Source organism: Semicossyphus pulcher, unplaced genomic scaffold (assembly GCF_022749685.1).
Source record: "Semicossyphus pulcher isolate SPU_LCO1_2020_fin unplaced genomic scaffold, fSemPul1.0.p SCAF_12, whole genome shotgun sequence".
Lineage (NCBI taxonomy): Eukaryota > Metazoa > Chordata > Actinopteri > Labriformes > Labridae > Semicossyphus > Semicossyphus pulcher.
This window is the reverse complement of record NW_027211626.1, coordinates 10,381,749-10,405,019: the sequence shown is the minus strand read 5'-3', so window position 1 is coordinate 10,405,019 and position 23,271 is coordinate 10,381,749. Positions and strand designations below refer to the sequence as shown.

The 23,271-nt window shown below is 40.9% G+C and overlaps 1 protein-coding gene across 1 annotated transcript in view; it reads left to right on the top strand.

Moving 5' to 3' along the window:
• Nucleotides 1-22,619, top strand: part of neurl1ab (neuralized E3 ubiquitin protein ligase 1Ab) — a 32,822-nt gene extending 10,203 nt beyond the window's left edge. Inside the window, exons 4-6 of the mRNA XM_069658877.1 lie at nt 10,601-11,317; nt 17,548-17,721; nt 18,372-22,619. Of these exons, the coding sequence (XP_069514978.1) occupies nt 10,601-11,317; nt 17,548-17,721; nt 18,372-18,616 (1,136 nt within the window). The 3' untranslated portion in view covers nt 18,617-22,619. The remainder of the gene's footprint in view (nt 1-10,600; nt 11,318-17,547; nt 17,722-18,371) is intronic.
• Nucleotides 22,620-23,271: the final 652 nt, after the last annotated feature.

The following is a 23,271-nucleotide window of genomic DNA, read 5'->3' as shown; positions in this document are numbered from 1 at the left end:
TCAGCCCTTAGAGGGATTTATAAAAGGTTTCCTCAAGTGGATAATATGTCTCAAGCAACATAAGTGTCTTTAAGTTCAATTTGTCAGCCGTATTTTCACAAACATCTCTATATTTATCCCCGCAGTATTAACAGAAGTCTGGCTTTAGATGCAGCTTCATGAACATAAAGCACTTTATTTAAAAAAAGGGAAGTTTTAGGAGCTTGTTTTTTATAATAGTTAACTTTTCAGAATCTAAGTTTTATAAAGTTTGTTGTTGAAGCTCCGGAAACCAGGTCACAAATAACTTGCAAGTGTTTTCAGTTTCATTTCCCTGAAGCGAAATACATATGGGAATGCTATACCTTTCTGTAGTCAAAAAGGTAGCGGCGCTCCCTTTACACATGTATGGCTGCAGTCTGAACAGAATGTGTTTGTTTATGGGACGAACCCCGAGAGACCACACAGCATCCGCCGTTTTGTACAGGTATGATGGATTCCTTCCAAGTCTGATAAGCGGAGCGAGTCAAAGGCATCTTTTGATGGATGCAAGATGCTCTACTGGGGGTTTGTTTACTAGAGGTAGATGAGTCACTTAATCACTGACAGAGTGGTAGTGATCCGTGAGACCGGCGTCAGCTAACATCATCTGCAACCTGTCTCTCTAGTCATTAGAGAAGGATCCAAAATGGCTGCCAGACTGTCAAGAGGCTGAATAGCTCTCAGGTGATTAAGAGGACGGTGTTGACATCAATCATCTATGTACACAGGCTTGCGATGCATCAGACCTGTAGTGCATCAGAGAGGGGAAAGCCTGCTGTACGCTTTTCTTCCTTACTAACATTTCACTAACGTTTCCACGTCAGTGTTGGCAGAAGCTGCGAGACCAAGTCTGAAATTTTACTTGCATAAGGCCCTTAAAGTACACTTGATCTGGGATTAAGCTCCATGTTTGATTTTAGGATTAACAGTCTTACCTTTTAAACTTTGAACCGTTTATCACCAGGTTGATGGTAACAATTTGTATCCTCTGTTGACAGCTTTAGTGGTTCCATGACTTCTCATGTTGAACCACCGGCAAGTCAAATTTTCACTTATCCTGTGAAATATATTGTGATAGATTAACTGGTTCACGGTTCCAAGAGTATGACTGGTGACCACCTGAGTTTTTCTTTAGAGCCATGATGTGGTTTTACGTAAAATGTCTCCTCTGGCAGTTTATAAAATGTCGAACGAAAATTAATGTCCTCCCTCATTTAGTAATATGGGTCAAATATTAAATCCATCCAATAATACTTAATTAATTAATACTTGATTATGTCCAATTAGCTGAAATCTAATGTCATTCCAATCATCCACAGGTGTGCTAAGTGCTAATTGGCAAGTGCTGAACGTGCTAGACTAGGATACTAAATGCTACAAACATGGTACATACTTTATACAAGGACATAAGGTAAGCGTAGTCCAAAGCAAATGCCCATAATAAATTCCTTTATAGGTGTTAAATTAGAAATGTTTATTAAGTCATTAGCAAAATATTTGTTGATTATTTATTATATTCATCTCATCACTTAAAGCTCCTGTGAGGAACTTTCAGTTTGTGTTGATTTTGGCGCCCCCTGTGGACAAAGCCATACCTCTCATCTCTTTGCTGATTTTGTCCTGTACATGCTTAAGTGGTGTTTTTAACCAGAAATCTTGTTCTGCTTTCTTTAACAGTCATATGTATCACTCACTTTAAATGTTTACCCTGGAAAATATAAACGAAGGCAGGGTGCAGTTAATCGCTTCGTCTGACACCTACCCCCACCCCAGCGGTTTCAGGCATTAAACATAACTATATAGAAATAATGAGTCTTGTCGCTGATAGTCTGGTTTGCTTTTGTAGCTCATATAGAGGCATCAGAATTAATTTCAGTCTGTTTCATAAGCAGTGAAAAACTCCTCACAGGAGCTTTAAGCTTTGCGTGAGCCTGTTAGCATGCTGACCCTAGCATTTAGCTCAAAGTACCACTCTGCTTTAGTACAGCCTCGCAGAGCTGCTAGCATGACTTTAGATTCTACTTCTTTATAGCTGCACCTTAGCGATTTTTCATCCTTTTGTCTGAGACCATTTTTAACTGTTATGTGATCCTCCTGTTACTCAAATTAAAAGTGAAACTGTCTGTGAGCAGTTAAAGATCGCTGCACCTTTGGCTCACCTGTTCTGTCTGAAGACAAAAGAGATTGCCTGAAAATGATGAAAAGATCAGTGCTGCACAAACATGTCGGGCTGTCTGGACCTGATTGTGCTGTGCTTTCCTTTCTTTGTGTCTATTTTTGTCCATGTTCACTCTGTGTGCCCGACGCTCACGCTCACTCGCTAGAAATCTCACTTATTGTTTCACTTGTCAACACCGATTATGTTGAGTTTCGCAGGGTTTTGATGTGTGGATGAAATGGTTTTATATAGAGAGGTCAGATATGTACGACCTGTTAAGCGAGCAGAAGTAGGGTCAGCTTTGAAGGAGAAAATATCGCCTGCGAAACATCAAGTGAAACTTAAAATTCAATTCAGTCTCTTTAATGATGCTGTGTTTATAACCCCGTGTAGGCGTCATCCTCTTGTTCTCTCAGGGCTTCATAAGGGAGCAGAACTAAACTCTTTAGATGGCTTTGATTGATGGGGACATGTGATAGGCCTGAAGGCCCTGATTACCCTCAAGTACTGCAAATGGATGTTGTACTAATACGTTCGATTTCTGGTCTGCCGCTCACAGCCAAATCATCCAAAAGCAATAAACTGGAAATTCAGCATGGTAATAACAATATGCAAAGTCATTAGTCAAAAGTCTGTTCTCAGCCAAAAGCTAACAGCAGAGAGTGATGGGGGAAATGCAAACAGAGATGCTAAATGTCTCCACATTATAAACATTCAGTAACTTCCTCGAGCTGAGTTTTTTTGGCACAATTAGTCTGAAATCATGAATCATACTTCAGCCTGTCGCCATTTTTTCCCCTCTTGCTCCCCCTTTTCCCTACACATTCCCTCCCTGCACGCTGATCACACCAATAAATCACATGGAAAGCGATATGTTTTCAAGTGATGGACATTAAAACCTGATTACAGTCGCATTAAGATTCTGCAAGACTGCAGACCTTGTACCAAGTTCTCCTCTTTTGGAAATCACTGAGGCCTGCGGCTGATGTTCAGGTCAAAAGGACCAGTTAGGGCTCATGTTGATGCCTTTTTTGGGTAAAAATTTTAGGGCGAGAGATGATTGTGCGGCATTGCTGTGGTAACTTCTATTTTGTAGTCGGTTCATTGCCCGCCGTGTTCGATGTTCCAGCTTAACTATTCTCCTCTGCAACCATTTAATCTGCAGTACCTTCCCAAGGACACTATCAACACGCTATAGCTTCAACTGCTCAATCTCACCTTTTGTGTATCTACTTCACATTCATTCAGAAAAATACGACTAAATGAAGAATAATTCAAATGCCAACATTCACACTCACAATGTTCATGATTCCACACCATGCAGCGTTTTAAATGTAACGTTTTTCAAAATGTAAAATGTGCTGGTAGTAGTTTCATTTTGATTGGGCCTCGGCTGCTGTATTGTGCTGTATCGTAATGAAACAGATACATAATTATAGTGCATGAGTCATCCTATTTATATACTCACTGCCAAAACAATGTACTGTGAAGAATGGAGTGTAGTATTTATAGATGGTGTCAAAATGGGAGGCAGAAAACCTAGAGACCTTAAATTCTAGTTTAAAGGCACGGTAGCATAGCGGATCTGAAAGTGTCCCATGTTTGTTTAAAAAAATGTGTTTAGTAGTAGTAGGAGTAGTTTGCTATTATACTAAGCTACAACAGGAATACATATTTTACATATATTTAATATAACATATAAAGATAAACATGTTGTGGTGGCAGGACTTCAGGTAAGGAGCTGCCAAGGAAAATATAGTCAGGCCATGAAAGAAAAAAAAAGAAGTGTATTTTTATCCCGAAAGTTGAAACATTTATTTAAAAACAAAAATTATTTAAGAACTGATTATAGACGTTCACCTTGCCCAACATAATAATCCCTCTTTAAAAGCTGTAGTACATCGGCTGCAATCAGCTGGACAAACATGATGGATAGAGGAAACAATGGTATCTGCACGCCTGAGGCTGCGAGTCAAGAGCAGAGCAAGGCGCCAGGAAATGACTTTAAAAATAAAAGATTCAAAGACTCAATCAGATTTTGTCTTTTTCCATTACTTTTTGTTTAGCATATAGACAAAGATAAACAAAAGTTGGAACATAAAGCATAAATTGAATTGCTTTGTTTGTATTAAAGACCCCCTCCAATGAAAATCAAGTTTTTAACTTTAACTTTGTTTTATTTACTTTTTACTTATTAAATTTTCACTTAACTTTATAAGAGATGCTGCTGACCCTGGGAACTCCCTGCACTTTTTGTTTGTTTGTTTATTAAACATATGCTTAAAGGCATTTAAACAAAATTAAGTGTTGGAGTTTGTATTATTCAAAATTTTGACGCCAATATTTTCACTTTTACTGCAAATGAATATCGGCTCCAAATATCGGTTATCGGCCTCCTTGACTACTAATAATCGGTATCGGCCCTGAAAAATCCATATTGGTCTATCTCTAATCTCCATGCTGCTTTTAAACTGCAGCATACCAAGGACAGGCTGAACAACACGTTTTCAGATTGGCAGGTTTGTGACGTCACAAACCTAAGGAGCCAATCCTGTTAATGGACGCTCTGCATATCATTATGTGTAACCTATGGCAACCACTTCGGGCGATGAGCAAGCCAGCTGTAGCGGTCATCGTCATTTTTGCAAAGTCACTACTGACTACTAACGTTAACATTACTACTATTAATTACTACGTTTCAAGCTAGCTAAGTTTCAACAAGTTTCCACTAAGCGATGGCAGAGACGTGTTTTGTTTTTTGCGATGAAATTTGCATAATGGGCGGGGACTATGCAGATGGGGGAATTTCTTATGAGGAAGAAGGAGGAGATATATTGGGAGGATTTTTACAAGGTAAAGGTAAAACATATCAGACACAGTTTATTATGTCAAGCAGAGCATTTTGTATGTCTTAAAACACAACTGCAGCTGGTCTTTAAAAAATAGGTTATTGCAGATTTAACTGTAACTCCATTTGCTCAGTCCTCTTTGTTTCAATGTCATGATTAAACCAACGATTGCAATGTTCCGGTTGACATGTCCTCCGCAAATCTGAGTGCCCTGTTGAGAAATCTTGATCTTGATTTCCCCCATTTTTCCAGTTTCACCCTATTGTAGTAAGTAGAGCAAGGTTCCTCTGTAAAGTCAGCCAGTTGGTTACAAAGAACTGAGGGGTTTTGTATAAACCGAAATGTTGGAGGAGTGTCCCTCGACCGAACATCTGCCAGCATGTACACATCGGGATTACAGTCTATGTATTCATAAGAGCTCTGTTTCAAGTGATCTCAGCGCCTGGAATTTATTTGATTTGTTGAACCAAAATAAATGCCGCTGGACAGGCCATTGTGCCTCAGCTGGGATTTAATCGGCCCAGATGGAATCGAACAGATTTGCGGAGAAATCAAAATAGGAATCGTAATGGAGCCTGTCAGGTTTGGATCCTGGGAGCTGGCCTGTGCGGGGGGAATCCTTCAGAGAGGAGGCTAATTACTTTCAGATGACTGAAGTCTGGTCCCAGCGAAGACCAGAATATTTGTACTGAATTTTCTGTGTGTTAGTGTGCAAATGCTAACATCTGTGTCATTTTCATAGAGGCTCTCTTGACATTGTTTTGTCCAAACAATGAGATGAATTTATAATTGGAGAAATGTGTTTGAGATCATATCAAAACACCGAAGTGATCTCGTCAACCAGCGGACATGCTTTCAACTTTTAAGATGATCCGAAAGAGTGGTTAAAAGGGTTGTTACCTTCAAAGCACGGCTGTGTTAACGGTGCGTAGTGTTTGATGCATGTGGAGACACTTTGGTTAGTACAGAAGAGGCTTTTAACCGGCCTTGGAAACACTGAGTCCGTGTGACACCTCTGAAAAGCTGAAGAGCTGAAGAGCTAGTTTTCACGGCTGCCATTTGTCACCTCTGCATGTGCCATTTTCTTTCCACGATCCCGATCCAAAACTCAGAAACATCTGGCACCAAACCAAAGACTCGACTTGATCTCTCTAAAACGCCACATATGTGCCAGGATCCTATTGCACATGGCATCTCACATACTCAAACTGTAAGCCCTCTCTCAGCCTTTTTAGCCCCTCCTGTCCCTCCGTTACACTCATATAACCGTGCCACTATCTCGACCGGGATACCACTCCTTAAAAGCTCATCAATGCAGATTTTCCCTTGGTGCATCTTCTTTTTTTTGATAGCCCTTGAAAGCCCTCTGTCCCTCCTTTTTTGGGACAGACCCACTCCGCCTTCCAACCTCCTTTCTCATGACAGATGACTTCACTCACTCATTCTAGACAGAGCCCTGGATAGGCCCCCTAGGCATGCATACTCAGAGCAAATGCCCAAACACACACTATACCCACACGCACACAATTGGTGCCACTGACCTTGTATAAAGGTTGCAGCTTCGCTAAAACCCCCAAAAGCCTCCTAATCCTGTTCCACTGGGCCAAGGAATAAAGTGAACCCTCCAGTGTCTACTCAGTACCGTGCCATTGTCTCACTGTTCACGACTAAAAAAGAAATAACGTAGCAAATCCCCCATTAATGAATGATTTTGATGGACATTTTAGCATTGTACTGTAACACACGAGGGCCTCTCTAAAGTACATTTCATTAGGTGGAGTCGCTCTGTTTGTTTTGGCAGTTATACATCTTCAACGGATTTCTTAACTGCAAAACATCAGCCGTCATTACAGCAAGTGTTCACAGTCAAACCGGCTGCCAGTTTTTCAGTTACCGGACAACCCTCTTTGCCAATATCAGGTTTACTTTGCAGGAACTGGTTTAACTGGATTGTGCTTTAAAAGTGTCTGCCACTGAAACAGGTGAAGGGATTTTCCAGAGGTGTTTGTTTGGGTGTGTTCTTACTTCACAAAGACAAGATTTTTTCCCCCCTCGAAGCTACGATGTTTAATGAAAAGCCAAAGCCAAGAGGTCATTCATTGACCTTCCTGAAGAGTGTCCGTCTGGTATGTGTTCCTCTATTTAAAAAGAGCTTTTCTCTGATTGAGTAGATGGAGCTGTCCAAAGACCACTTCATGTTACTAGGACGATTTCAGCCATGCACTTAATCATGTCGGTATTGTTTTCATGACTGAAAAAAGTAATTCAGGGTTTGCGTTAAAGTTATCGACATTATGACCAAGACGTGCTTTTTGTTCACCCATTGGATCATCGCCAAATGTTCAGACACTCTTGAGAGGCGTGTTGGACTCAGCTGCAGTGTACCGTGTGTAAAACCATAAAGAGAACAGAACAAGACTGTACCTGCCTGTGTGTGAGTCATATTTAAATGGGTAAGCAGTTTAAAAGGAAGACTTGGCTCTGTATCAGCAGTAATAATGAATAGTGTTTACACCCAGCAAAAGGATAAAAAGGATTGTTTGCAGTTTTATGTCTGCTGTCGGAGCAATTTAGGTCAGTGTTACCAACATTTTTTTTTCTTCTCAGAGCTACCCCCACAGCCTGGCTCCGCTCAGTCTTCTGTTACCAATGCTTTTTGTACCAAATGTGCTCATTCAAATATAATTAACTGGAGATCCATGAATTATTTGTCTTACAGTATTTTTCATACAATCAAACCAACATTGTTCACATCACATCAGTTTTACTTCAGTTTGTGTTTGTACAGCTGGGCATTTTAGCCATTAAGCCATTAGCCTTAGCTAATAACATTTAGCAACCACTTTAGCTATCTCAACCAGTTAGCCATTATTTTTAGCGACCACAACTATTAAGCCAAAATTGTTTCAACATACTTTAACCTAACAATAACGCCTATTTAGCCATGACTTTTAGCTCCTTTTAACAGTAAGCTATTATGCTACTTGGAGCTCTCTTCCATTAGGCTACTTTTGGCGATTTCAATGATTTTACCATCTATTTTAGCTATTTCTATTTCTAAGCCTTTACTTTAGCTACCTTTCATGACAAGGGATTTAAATCATTTTGACGCACCTTTTAATTTGACTTTTTAAATAAACTGTTATAGCATTTTTAGCTCGCTATGTAGCTATTTCTATTATTAAGCCATCACTGTAGCTAATCTAACTGTATTTTAGCTAATCTAACTGGTTAGCCATTACTTTTAGCTTGCCTTCTAACACAGCCATTTTTAGCTTTAGCCAGTAATTCTAACTCATATTTTCAACAATAATCCATTACTAATTATTTTAATCATTTAGACCCAATAATATTTTACTTCTAGCTAGTTAAACAATGTTTCTATGACTGCTTCATTTTCTGTGCTCACTTGCTAACTGTTTAATTACAGTTGATCACGTCATAATTAGGTGAGGGTGGATATATTATTTCAATTATCTCCATTATTTTCACTCTAGTTCAGCTCACAATCTTTACAAATAACCCCTGACGGCTACAGAAGTACCCTGTGCTATACAGATACCCTGGTGGGGAATCACTGTTGTATAACATACAGAAAGTGTTGACAGGTTTACTGGGACTATTTCAGCCATGTCCCTGCTATGTGTGTTGTTATGAGAACTGTTCTTTACCCCCCCTGTGAATGTAACTGTACACACATAAACACATGTTCATCATAGGACACAGGCGATAAACATTGGCCATTGTGTGTTTCAAACTGTGTATAATCTCACTGTTTGACTGGATGCCTTTCATATTTGTCTGGTGTTTGTGTGCTTTTGCATCCCAGAATCCTTTGAGACCAAACCCCGGGAGAGGTCATACATATTTATTTAGCTCCGGTCGTTATCCTTTATTTTTTGTTGTCTTTCATCTCTTTTTACAGCGTTCTTAAGGGGAAACGTACTTATAATGTTACCATTCTCCCCACGATTTGTTCTGACTGCTCGTGCCCTCTCAAAAACAGAAACTGAGAACCACAGGACGCCATTTTAGCAAGAGTAGAAATTATCTCCTGTATCCCAAAGTCGGCTAACTTAGCCTTGAAGATGATAAGGCTGCTAATAATAAGAGCCTCATGCTTGGTTGTGGACACTCTTGACTGAGGAAGTAATTAAGTTCAAGCAGTTTATCAGTGGCTGGCCGGAGATGTGCTGTCTCTGTGTGATAAAGAGGAGCGGGTGAGGTATGCCCTTTCTCTCAAGTGTCCACCCCTCCCTCACATTTCATCCTCTCCTCCTCTGTCCCACTCCCCTGCTCCATCCACCTCCCACAGGGGAAGCCCGGAGCAGATCGAGGCTAAGAGCCACACGACTCAGCCATCATGTCACTCGTCCCCGCTCCGCTCAAATGTCCAATCAGGCTAATTTTAGCCCGTGTTAAATTTGGCAGCGTGTCCCTAAGCGTGCCAGGATGTGGATCCGTTTGTACCGACCATGTGCATGGAAAGACACACGCTCTGTCTGTTTACTTTTTTGCAACGATGTGCCCATGTGGCTTCTTTTTTACAGTGAGCAGAATTAGCATAGCGAAGGCTATTTGTGAGGGGGTTACATAGCCCGGAGAGACATGTGATACCTTTTTTAAATGTCTTTCCCTTTCATTGATTGGAAAATCAGCTGCTTTTACCATCCGGCACATAACTGAAAATGTGAACAGAATACAGAGTAGAATACAGAACATCAAATTACTGCTGCTGAGACAGTCTGTTATGTAAACACCTTGGACTCGTGGCAGCTCATTACAGCTACGTGAGACTTGTATACTATACATACAGTTAAAGTCCTTGACATAGACTGAAGGAAGCTGGTTAATTAAAGAGCAGCCTTTTAAACATCCATCCTCTGCATTCAGTAGCTTATAATACGTCTGCATTTTTACACCTTAGGCCTTGATTGTGGTGGCACTCTTAAGAAGATTTAAAAGTAGAAATAAGAATAAGGAATAAGTTAATGTGGCTCATTATCAAAGGACTCTGAGCTAAAGACAGAGTGGGAGGCTCAAACACGGCTGAGCTTTACTGTTTTGCAGCAGCTTCATGTGCATCTTTTATCTCTTCACGTTACATAAAGCTGTTATGTCTCTTTTCCTCTTTCTGGCCTGCAGCTACAGTATGCCCCCACTTAAAGGCCTGATATGGTTCCAGACATGTAAACATTGATGCATTTGTTCATATTGTTGGACTCCAAGCCTCAGTGCAGAGAGTGCATTAGATGAATTAGTTATAAAGCAGAGAAGCCGGAAGCTACCATTTGTTTACAGTGACGGGTATAATGAATGTGCAGTGCACAGACAGTGAATGTAAAACAAATCTGTGTTATACATGTAAATATGCAGAATATGAAGTGGCTACATAAATATAATTTTGTTTTCACCGCTTGCAAAGACTGTAACAGTGACTGTATGAGCCACAGTGTGAATAAAGACTGAGAAAGCAGGTAAAAGACAGTGTGGGTTGATTCAGACTGAATGCTCACTTTAAAACATCACAAACAGCTGGTTATATAACTCTCCTCTGTGTTTTCCTCCACAGACAGTGAGATGGTCCCGCTGGACTGCCTGCGTCCTCATTCTTTTGCTGCCGCCCACAGGGCCTCCATTCAGCGAAACAGTGATGACCCTCGTCTCTCCATCAGCCTGTGTGACCTCAGCCTGCAGCAGCAGGAGGCGCATCTGGAGGAAGATGACGAGGAAGAGGATCGGCTACAACCCTTAAGCTCCACCTCCTGCCATGTGCCCCAAAACTCTCAGAATTCCCAGCAGTGCTCGCTGCTGCCCAGCCATTTGGACACTGATCTGCACTTCCACTCGGTGCACGGCGTCCATGTCACGGCGCTGGATAAGCACACGGTTGCACGGCTGGATCACCGCGGTGACGAGAGGACCCTGGTGTTCACCAGCCGCCCGATGCGCTGCTCAGAGACGGTGTTTGTGAAAGTAAAAGCGGGCGCCACACGGCCAGGGTGTCTATCTTATGGTGTGACATCATGTGACCCGGCCACCCTGAGGCAGAGTGACCTCCCATCAAACCCAGAGTCCCTGGTTGACCGCAAGGAATTCTGGGCCGTGTGTCGGGTGGGGATGCCACTCCACAGTGGGGACATCTTGGGCTTTGTGGTGAATGCAGAAGGGGAGGTTATGATGAGCCATAACGGCGTCAGTGCAGGGATGCAGCTGTGTGTCGATAACTCCAGGCCGCTCTGGATGTTCTACGGTCTGCACGGCACCGTCACACAACTCAGGATCTTAGGTTAGTCAATCACCTTTTTTTGCATTCTGTATGTAAACTGCATTAAAAGCAACTTTATGATCTGAAATGCCAATCACACACTTTTTTCAAACAACAGTCAGGAAAAACTTTTCTGAGAGAGTAAGAACAGCGATAGTGTCTCTTCTTGTAAAAACAGCTAGGCCTGTAACAGAATCTGCAAAATGTCATTAATTTCAGTGCCTTCCTATTCATATTAAAATTCAGGTGTGATGTTCCAAATGTTCTTGGACTCTGGAGGGAAATCCTCATCTCCAAGTCAAAGAGCCAAACTGAGATTTAAGCCAAGAACCTGCTTTTAATAAGAATTCTGGGGCATCTACCTGCAAAGTCACAGTCCCTTTGAGCAAACATACTGTTCAACATTTAAAACCAACAATGGTTTTGTTAAATATAAGTTGTACTGTTTGCTTAAACAAAGGAGAAGCCTCTGTTGAAAAGGAAATGTACCTACACACATCACCAGTCCCTTATTAGCATTTTTGTTAGCAAAAGTTTGAATATTTAATCAAATTGTGGTTCAAGAAACTGGAACATGTTCCACAGATCTTAACAGGATGTACTCAGTAACTTTCCATTCAGAAGTTAATGCAGTCTGCGATCTTTGAAAGACCTTTGGAGGCTGAATTCCCACTCAGCCGAGTCATGAAATACTTTCTGTCTGGGCCGCTCCGACTTTTTATCAACTCATATATCGCTGGGGAATTTACATTCTGCCCCCACAGTTTGCATATGAATGTTAACTTTGTATCTGCGGTTGAACAGAATTTCTGTCTGATTTCAGCAGATTTCACACGACGATACGGCAGCTTTACCTGAAGGAACCCTGAAGTTAATCACGCCTGGTGTTCAGATTCTGGCTCGCAGTCGGACTCAAATTGAACAGAATTGGAACATTTAATGGCGAACAGGTTCAGGAGCTGTGCAAAATGGTGGTTTGATGACAGGCAGCGGTTGCAAGTTTTGGTGTAATTTTCCTCTCCGGAAGAATTTCAGGGTGGATTTTGACGGAGAAAGTGAAACCAAACATGCTAACGTACCATGCAAATGCTGTGGTGATGAGCGCAGGCTGAAAATATGCTTTTGATGATGTTTGGAGAAATGTCCCTTGTGTCTAGTTTGAATCGAGGTTTGTGTTCTTCCAAAGCTCTGTGTTTTGGTGAAGAGTGGGTTCTTGTCATCGGGACATTCAGTTTTCGTTAAGTTTGCAGCAACTTGAGACACACTTTAGGTGGAATATGGCACCGCATACATCTGTAGTTGAGCTTTCCCACATTTTGTTGAAACCCAGTTTAAACTTAAAATATTCAGCATGACTTGCGCAGTTTTAAGGGTCCTTCACTTAAATTTCTATATTTTATAGCTCTAGCATTGCTTGGATAGTATATATTTTGATGTTACTGTGAAATACTGCAGAGTGCAGCAAGCACAAAAGCGAATGTGTTTGATTTGTTGCAGATAAAAACATTCATCTTGATTCTTTGAAAACAAACATTTCACAACAGTGTTTGCTTCTGGCTGGATTGATAATTATTCTGTTCTTGCAGAGTTTCTTAGAAATGTCACAAATAATCAGAATGCTTTGTTTTTGTAGACTTTGTTGATATTTCTAATTCTCTCCTCTAATTCATTTATGGAGAACAATTTCCATTTTTCCTCTCTTTCATGTAGTCAGTCACACCACGGCTGAGGAGGTTATTTCTGTCTTGCGTGGGCTCCCAGCAGCCAGCATTATGTATCAGGAGAGGGGCTGTGATAGCTCCTTATGAATCCCTCCATATGCATTATTAAAATGTAATTGCATGGAGGTTAGAGATGCTGCGTTTTCCACCCACAGCCTATTCCCCTAACACTGGTCCTCCAATCGCTTTCTGTACTTCATCTCTTTCTCTTTTCCCCGTGCATTTTCTTACTTAAACCCCCCTGCTCCCCGCTGATTCTTTGGGGGTATGAGCGTTCTCCGAGTCATTACCCACTCCAGCTGTGGGGAGTGCATTTGTGACGTCCCCGCTCACCCACTCGCTGCAGCCACACGCCACAAGTTGCCATGGAAACATCTAGCCACTGAGGCGAGTGACAGTTTGTCAAGGCTTGGTGTTGTTGAGTCTGTGAAGTGGAACAGATGGGAGTCTGTTGCTCTCACATGGTCATTTTGTCCGTGTTATCCTAGAAACCATGGTTTTATAATTTCATGTTGGATATTTGGAATCATTAGTGGTCTACAGTCATCAGTGAATATCCTTATTACAGGTGTAGGTAGGTTAACATCTGTGGTTTCTGTATGCGCCTAGCTCTATCCTTAAAGCTGCTATAATCAATACTTTTAGATTAAATATTGATGAAATTATTAATAGATGTTACAGGGGTCGCTCTTGCTCACAACCCTACGGATAATTACCACCTGCCTCTGCATCTCTTTTAGCTCTGTAGAGCGTTTCTGGCATCTTTTAACTGATTGTTTCAGGTTTTTTCAGAGCATGGCTCCTACGAGTTGTTTTAGACTGATACAGGTCGTCATTTCAGAGGAGAAAAAATCAGCCATTACATCATTTTTGGACTGAAATCAAAACATTTTTTTATGTGGCTTGTGCACGGATATCCCTATGCTAGATTATTGGGAAAGCTGCTTTCTTCAATGGATAACATTATTTGAATATGTCAGACATTGTGTATGAAGTCGAAGCATGCTCTGCTGGAGAAACTGTGATGACTAATTCTTTATCAACCCAAAAATAGTTTTCTGCATTATCTGTTCTTTAAAAAAGTTTTTATATCTGCACATATCGGAAAACATACAGGCCTATGCTGATACAGATATAGCTGTGATAGGCCCATATCGGCTACCAATATAAAAGTCAGGCTCTAGTTTTTAGCCTCTGTATTGTGGTTCAGTCTCCCCACTTTCATTTAAAGTCGAGGTGAAATGAAAAATGTCATTTTAATCCTTTTAGATCACACCCCCATTAATATTGTGCATCTATTTGACAATATAGGCCAAAATAAATACAGAAAATCCATTTCTTCGTATTCTTATATCAAAATCCGATCATTTTTTCTTGCGGTAAAACTACATTTCACGCGTGCTTACGTAAGTTAGCACCAAACAATTTCAACCAATCAATCTGCAACATTTAGCCGCAGAGCACCAAGAACGCTCGGTCAGTTAGCTAGCTACTGCGCTGTGGAGAACATCTGTCAACGCCCACTTCTCAACGATCAAATCAACTCAACTCAACTCAACTTTATTTATAGAGCACTTTAAAACAACAGAGTTTGCCAAAGTGCTGTACACACACATAAAAACACAAAACAGTTAAAACAATAGAAGACAATAAAAGCCAGCATCTCAATTCAGTTAAAAGCCAAAGAGAAAAAATGTGTTTTAAGAGAGGATTTAAAAACAGGAAGTGAGTCGACCTGCCTAATGTGCAAGGGCAACTCATTCCAGAGTTTTGGGTCAGCAACTGAAAACGCTTGGTCCCCTCTCGACTTCCTCTTCGTCTTTGGGACGACTTACAATAACTGATCTGCTGACCTGATCAAATCCCTCTTTGATATGTCCCGCCTGCATGTCCTGTTTGCACGACTTTAAGGTTCAATTAGGCAGCTGTTCTCAGTGAAAAAGCCCAAAGACCAAGTTACTGTAGCTACTAGCTTGCGCACATAGTGCGTAAGCTAGCTGCCATTCCCTCAGGAGCTTGTAAAGACAAGACAGAGCTAAAAAGAGTGAATATTTCTTATAAAATTGAATGCTGATGTTGCTCTATATCTGCTGGATGTGAAAACAAGCAAGTTGAGAACAAGTTTGCCATATCAGCTTGGAAGGTGTTTTTAGTGAGGTGTTTTTTCCTTTCTTGCCAAAAAATCATGCTGGTTCAAAGCCAAACTTCTTTCAAACAGCAACAGAAAAAGAAATAGCCTGATAGGGTGTGGCTGAGATTTCAATATCTGATAAACAAGTGTTGAAAGCCCCCATAAACATGCTCCACTACAAATAAGCCTCCTGTACTGCCTGCATAGCTAAACACATTCACATACTCATTCCTGGTCGCACAGCCAGCAGTAAATTCATAATACAAGGGAAGATGAAAGGTCCCCTTGATGAAAGGCTACATGAATAGACATGAAGGTTATCCATTCTTCCTTATTAGAGATGGCCAAGACATTTGCTAACAGCCAAGCTGCCACATAGCTCACGCTAAGTAGGGAATAGAAGGCAGAGTAAAAGCTACTATATGCATATATGCCTCTGTATCACTATAAAATATGATAATTTAAAGAATAAATGAATAGATGACTCTGGGAAAAGCATGTCTCAGCAAAGTGCTACAAACAAATTGAGCCCAGCGCCAACCTTAAAAGCAAACTAATTATGGAAAGGTTTTTGTATGGGCTACCACAGGTCCTGTGTTATTAGAGGCTTTTTGTACCACTGTTGATCTTTTTAGTAGCAAACTGCTTGTTGCATGACTAAAAAGCTACTGTTGTGTTTACGTAGTCTGAAACTGAGACTACCGTGGTTGGAGTTAGACAAAGGCATCAAAATTCAGAGCGATGTTTCACAGCATGTAGCTTGAGTTATGCAACAAACTGTACATTTTTTGTTTGATTGACAGACCACATAAATGTGTCTTTTTCTTGTTTTAAACAGTATTAAATTATTTCCCGCAATTTTACACCATCTGCTGTTCTTGGCTAATCAAAGATTGGGAACTACAAATTGGGGCATTTGACACATGAAATAGTTCGTTGTTCCAACTAAGCTGCCAGTCTGACAGTGTGGTGTATTTTTGCCATGGTCAGTTGAAGGACAATGTGTAAACAACAATGTCATGCGCCTGCCAGACGGACTAGATCAGAATTCGTCTGTGGAATTGGGGTCGGTATTCTCAGTGAGCTGCCAAAATGAAAACCGATGCCAGAGCCGATGGTCATGGGGTGCAGATGGGGACGGATAACACGGGACCGACAACAGATAGTCCGTGGAAGCGTTTCGTACCCTACCCAGAGGGATCAGGGGCTCAGCAAAATGAAGAGGGGGTGGGGGGGTGTTTGGTGGCTCCGATGAGACTCCACCAACTCATAGGCTCTTGACTCACTCTCGCTCACCCACACACAGACGCTGCGGACGCACAAGTCATCTGCTGGGTGATAGAAAAATGAATATGAGAGAGAGAGAGTGACAGACTGAGACAGTAGGAGAGATGCAACAAGACATCCTCTCACTGATTATCAGCTCTGGACAACCTAAAAAAGATGCACAGTGTGAATGATGGAAACATTGGAGTCCCAGTTACTGAAGCTTTTCATTTGGCTCATTTGAACACAGGAGTATCTTACTCTGCTGTAATGTAATCCCCAACCTCAGAATTACCATAAAATGCAGTATCTGGTACGACCACCAAACATACCAACTGGTTTCAGGTAATTATCATGCGAGGAAAGTGCTTACAGAGAATGTAATGTTAATCAAAGCCAATCCACCAATATTATGTATTCGGGATGCACGATATTATCGGCACGATATCGGTATCGGCCGATATTGGCTTAAAAATGGATATCCAACACGCCGATATCCTCCGATATTATTAACTGATAAAATAATGGGCTGCTGCATACTTGATTAAATGCCTGCCCCCGGCGTGAAGAAGACCTGCGCGGCGCAGCGTGATGACGTCACGCGTGTCTACCTGCAGCATGAGAGAGTTAGAAGCCAAAATGTCCGTGGTGTGGAAGTTTTTCAATGTGTCCGAAATAAAAAGCAAAGCTGCTATTTGCAATGACTGCTCCGCTTCGGTGATGCGAGGAGGAGCCAAGGCAAAGTCTTTCAACACTACAAACTTGATTAACCGTCTCAAGACCCGTCACCCCGACCGTTGTAACAAATGTGATAAGAGTATCACCATCATACTGTTCGCTAATTCCAATACAGAAGAGAGTTGATTATCTCTGCAATTAGGTGTGTGGGGAAAAAATATTGGTATCAGTATCGGTAATCAGCTAAATGAGTTGTAAAATATCGGCATATCGGATATCGGCAAAAAATCCAATATCGTGCATCCCTATTATGTATATTTTTTATCACACTGGTATTGGAGGGGTACCGAGTATTGTACCCCAGTCTAGGTACCAGAATCAGTATTGGGAACATTTCTACCTCCATAGATAATCCATTCGTATCTTATTATTTTGTGTTTCTTCTGTACCTTCAGGCTCATCTCTGCATATGGACCTTCGAGGCCCGTCGGTCCCCAGCTCCCCATCCTGCACGCCCAACACCCCCACAATGTTTTGCAGCAGGAACTCGGAGCCCAACCTCAACATGAACATCAACCTCAATTCAAGCCTCAACGCCAACTACAACACCGCCTTTTCTTCCTCTACAGGTTTGTCCAAGAGTTCCTGTTCCAATCCTCTATCTTTCTTCATCTTTCTACCCCAGTGGTTCTCCCAGGGTATTGTTATTGTCTCAGTGATCAGATTTCATTGATCTGATAGAAAGATACTCAAGAGCTTTGTAGCCTTAAGTAGTTTCTGTTTCTCTTGTCATGAGAGGTCATTGTCTCCAATTCAAGTATTATGTATGTCATGTATTTCCTGTCCAGATTTAGGGGATTTTTTGTCTCTGTTGTTGTTCAATTTGCTTGTTTATGAACTTGATTAAAGTGCAGACATGCAGGAGAGCATTAAACCAGCCAGAAGAACACAAATACTGACTGAACACACAGCAAGACGTCAACTCACAATACGTGTGTTTGCACATGAAGCAAATATTTACCTTGGTGATGTGAAGCAGGGATCTCTGACATCACTGCAGTCTCGAGCTGCAGGCAGTATGACAGGAAGAGTTCTGGCAGATAATGGCGGCAGAAGGAGCGGGAACTAGAACACAATTATCCCTACGTAAAGTTGTAGCTGTGAGCGTGTCACATTTGACAGTACCAGTGCCCTGCCTGATCCTCTGAACTACTATTTCTCTGCAATTTAGTTTTTTCTCTCCCACACAGATCTCTAATGTTTTTCTCTGTCACCTCAGGTACTACCCCAAGCTCTCCATTCTCCAGCCAGCCAGACTCCCCGACCTTTCAGTCCTGCTCTGGCTCTTGGAGTGACGAGTGCACCATCTGCTACGAGAACGTGGTGGACACCGTCCTCTACGCCTGTGGACACATGTGTCTCTGCTACACCTGCGGCCTCAAGCTTAAGAAGATGGCCAATGCGTGCTGCCCCATCTGCAGGAGGACAATCAAAGACATCATCAAGACCTACCGGAGCACGTAGGATTGTGCTCGACAACAAGTCGCAATGTCAGGTTAAGCTCAACAGGTTGTCAAAGCCATGTAAGACTTTTTAAAGAAAGACACAGCACAAGTGAAGGCTCCGCTTGTTTTTGTGTGCCGTCTGGCTCAGGTACTCTACAGCAGGACTTTAACGCCGTCATTTATTTTATCTAGGTTATGTCTAAAGCGCATCCTTGGAAAGCTCACGTTGATTCCTTTCTTTGACCCAGCAATGAAATCAAAAATGCTGTGTGATCAACAGAAATCAAAAAAATTGGAACTGCAGTATTTGTAGAAAGGACCAAACACATCACACTTTGACCTACTGTAGTATTGTCCAGTGACTCTGATTTGTGTCTGTCGAAGAGAGAGTAATCTGAAGAGGCATCCGACCTACTTCCTGCAGAGTAAAGCCATGGTCACTCGTGCGAATGACCACCGTCTGCCAAAGCAAACTTCTATCTTGTCGTGCTGAACATGGGAAGAGCCAAGTGGGGTCAACCATTTATACTTCTTGCCAATTGGTTGAGGCGGCAGCTTCGCCAGCCAGAGCTCACCAGTTGACCTCCACACAAGTGAAGATCGAAATTTGTTTTGCCAATAGAAGCAATGTTTTATCAGCCCCGATGGCTCATATAGAATGGGAGGTTTTTAGTTGCCATTGTTAGCTTGTCTTAGAAGAAGTAAAGTTGTTCAAAGCTAAAACAGAAACAACCAATATGTGGTTTCACTAGCTGCTCCTCCGCTGCTTGCCAGAGATTACTGGGTCAAAAGTGTAAGAATAAATTCTCTCAGTCTCCCGACATCTGAGAGAAAGTTAAGACAAGATAATTTAGTTTTAAGTTTTTATGAATGTTTCCAGAGGGCGAGTAAAAGGAAAACAAAGTTTCAAAACTTCGCAGCACTTCTAAAATAAGCCACTTTTAATGCAGAGAGAATTCCCCTCCTGCAAATAAAACCTCAAAGTTAAAGGGTAACGAAAACCTTAAAGAATGTGTAATAAATGAAGTGTTTTCTCGGATAACTCGCTGCCTGCTGTGGTAGTCCTGTGAACTTTAGTAAGGGCGAGATTGTGCGAAAGGTGAAAAAAGTGTTGTCACCATAGAAGGTCACGCTCGCAGTGAATGAGCATGTGAATCAGTGATGAGGGAGCGAGGGACGAGGTCGGAGAGAGGATGTCATATGTTAGGGATGAAGATGGTGCTGTGAGTCTGCACATTGTTTCAAACAAAGAAAGCGTTGGCTCACTCATGCACACCAGATACATCAGAAGTTTGTATGAAAGCCTGTAAAATGTGGGACTTGCATGGTTTGCATGTCCCGATTCTTGGCAGGCGTCCCGGCCATCTCTGGCTGCTCAGTGTGCTGTAATTGGACAGAAATCATTCGGATAAACATTGGTGGGCAAAGGAGTATTTTTGAAATGCTGAAAAAGCACATAAGGATACGAAATCAACTTCTTCGTTGTTGCAGGAAACCCGTGAAAAACAAAGTTAAAGAGGGCTCAGCCTCTTCAGGTTACACGCGTCTCTTTCATCTGTACATTAAATTACTCTTTGCTTTCAGTGATGATGTATTTCAGTACAAAGTGGAAAAAAAATAACGTGTGCGCATTCAGTGACAAGGATGTAGCTTGTTATTGTGGGACATTGTGAGAATTTCATTTGCATATCAGTTTCTGAGTGCTGCTCTCCGTCAGTAAAAGCATACTCCAAGGACATTTTCAGTTGACTAATCTCATGCATTATGTACTGCTTTTGACTTGTTAAGAAGCTATTTTCAGGTGTTATTTTGGCCTTGCTGAACATTACTCAGTAATCTGTAAAGTAGTAAGTGCTGATTTGTTGTTTTTCCAAGGTGTTGAAGCTTGTCATCTCGCCACTGTGGAGCGAAAATTAACAGTTATGTTGTACAACTTTTGAGTCACAGTAATGGTTTCTTGTGTGCCTTTAAAAAAGAGAAGTCTGGACAAACTCTGGCTCCTCACTGTGAAACCAGGAGGAACATTGAAGTTCATATTCATGTAAAAGTCACTCTCATGTGGTTGTGATGTGAGCAGGTGTAACCACACAACCTACCATCACAAAGCTGTCTTTTTTGATGATGAAACAAACATTTTTTTTAGCGTGCTTAATATCAATATGTGAATTTATTCACTGCTAAGATTAAATATTTAAGTACCGCCTTGTCCCCTCTGCATCGCATAATACTGGAATTTTGTTTGCTCAGCCTTTAAATTTCTCCCTGTTTTCGTTTTTCCTCCGACCAAATATGACTAAGAATATTACATTTTGAAAGATTTTTTGATAGACAAATGGTATTGATCAGTGTAATATTAACTGTACATTATGAGGTTTATTTATTTTGTCAATGCTACTATAAAGAATTATCACTGTTTGTTTTATATGTATAGCTATAGTGTCCAAAAAGTAATATTCTTTATTCTATTGTTGTTTAGTATAAGGTTTTAGAAAACTTTATTCCCCTAAAGGCGCTGAGGATCCGTCAGCTGATTTTATCTTAAAGGAATAGTGTCACATTTTGGGAAATATGCTTGATTAATGGTTGGAGAGGAGAGAATGTAACTTTTAATTGTAATGCTGCTTATATTCAAATGCACCAATAATAATTCTTACAATATTGTATAAATTAATAACAATGATACAACACATTTTTCTGATGGGAGTACTTTATTGTTTGATACATTTTGTTCATTTTCTTTGTGTACTTTTACGTTTTTGGGTGCAGGCTGTATTTTGAAATGATGGTATTAGCAAACTGCTTTAACTAAAAGTGGTAGATATTTTTATAATGTTAATTATAATGTATATAAATGTGATGAAATGTTATTATAATGTATCAAAAACAATTTGAAAACAGTGTGGCAATGTGAAAGGGATGAGTCTACAGAGAGTTCTCCCCTGAATCAGCTAGCCTCAACACAAAACGACAAACAATTAGCATCAAGCTAACATACTAGAGTATTTAACCAATAAGAGACATTTCCCTCAGGAATTCAAAAACAGAGCTTAAAGAGAGTAAATATTGTGCTTATATTCATCAGGTAGAAGAACATGACTCCAAATGAATGCTAATGTTGCTCTGCAACTGCTAGCTGTCTCAATAAGAAACTGTTTGCTAACCAGTTAGCCACATCAACTTAAAAAGTTCAATGTTAACAACATCCGGCCAAAACTACAGGTAAAGGTTATTTTAAGAACTTTACATCTTCCACCACTGCCACTCTATATCTTATATAGCATATATAGCTACCAGCCAACTAACGGCTTATGGCTCTGTCTAAAAAGGTAAAGAAATCGACCTACAAGCACCTCCAAAGCTCACAATCTAACGTAGCTTCCTTGAGTCTCTTGAGTCCCAGCAAACAGCTAAAGCAGTGAATTGTCTTTGTTTTTTACATGGTCTTTATGATGTAGAACATAATGCCGTAAATACTGGGAGTAACTGAGGCAGATTGATACCTTTGAACAGAAGCTAGCCGCATCCCAGTTTTCAGTTTCTGCTAAGCTAGCAGTCTGCTAGCTGTAGCCACTTACTGGACAAATATGAGAGCAGTATCAGTCTTTCTATCCAATTCTCAGCCAGAAAGCGATAAACCATACTACTCCAGATGTCAAACTGCTATAAAGCCATGTACTAAAATGTTGTAATGTACAAGGGAATAAACTGTGTAAAGTTATCATACCTATTAGTTTAATTATGTTTGTCTTACTTGGTCAAAATTAAATTCTGTAGGCTCATGAATTTGTCAAGCAGGTGTTAGTAGTTCCCATGGTTGTAACTCTGAGGGCCTGTTTTTCAAATGTGACAAAATATTTGCAGTTAAAACTAAACTAAACCAGCCGCTGGAGGTGGAAGCAGTTTATTTTGGAAGAAAATCAACTCATGACTTTGGTTTCCTGGGTTTGGTACCTCCATCAGTTGTTCAAATTCTTACAGTGGTTTAATTCTGTTCAGTTTGTTAAATAAAGTTTAAGTCTGAATCACTGTCTTTGTACCCATTATTATTATTTCTTATATTCTATATTTTAAAGAGTTATTTTACACCCGTACAGCTCTACTCTAGAAGAATCCTTTTTCCTATTTTGTTTCATTCAATTGACTCGAACTGCAATAAAAAGTTAAAACTGACCATTTCCATTTCACAGCTACAGTCCTTATTATGTTTTATGCACAGCAGGAAACTGAAGTCAATCTGGCACAAAGGATGGGGAATGAGAGAGCATTAGTGCCATTACCTTTTCCCTGAACGTACATTACACAAATGGTTTATGCAACCTCTTAGAGGAGAAAATTCAAATAGTGCAACAGTTAGAGAACAAAAAAGCAGCAATCGTTCAGATGCTTAACGTCCACCACAATCACTCAACACAGTAGTATACTTGACTAACACCCTGCCATATAGTATATGAATAACAAAGGCAAGGGCTTTTAGTAAACAGCTATAACTCACAGAGAAACTGTTTAGAGTGGTGGTATGTAGACCTGGCCAGAGTGAACATCATCTGTTATTTACTACCCTGCAGGCCTGGCTCTAATGCAGCACTGTTTAATGCTGCTCTCAGATACAGCCCATGACGTCCAGACATGAAACAGGCTGCAGTGGCGGCCGTTCATAGCCAAGTGTTCAGAGAG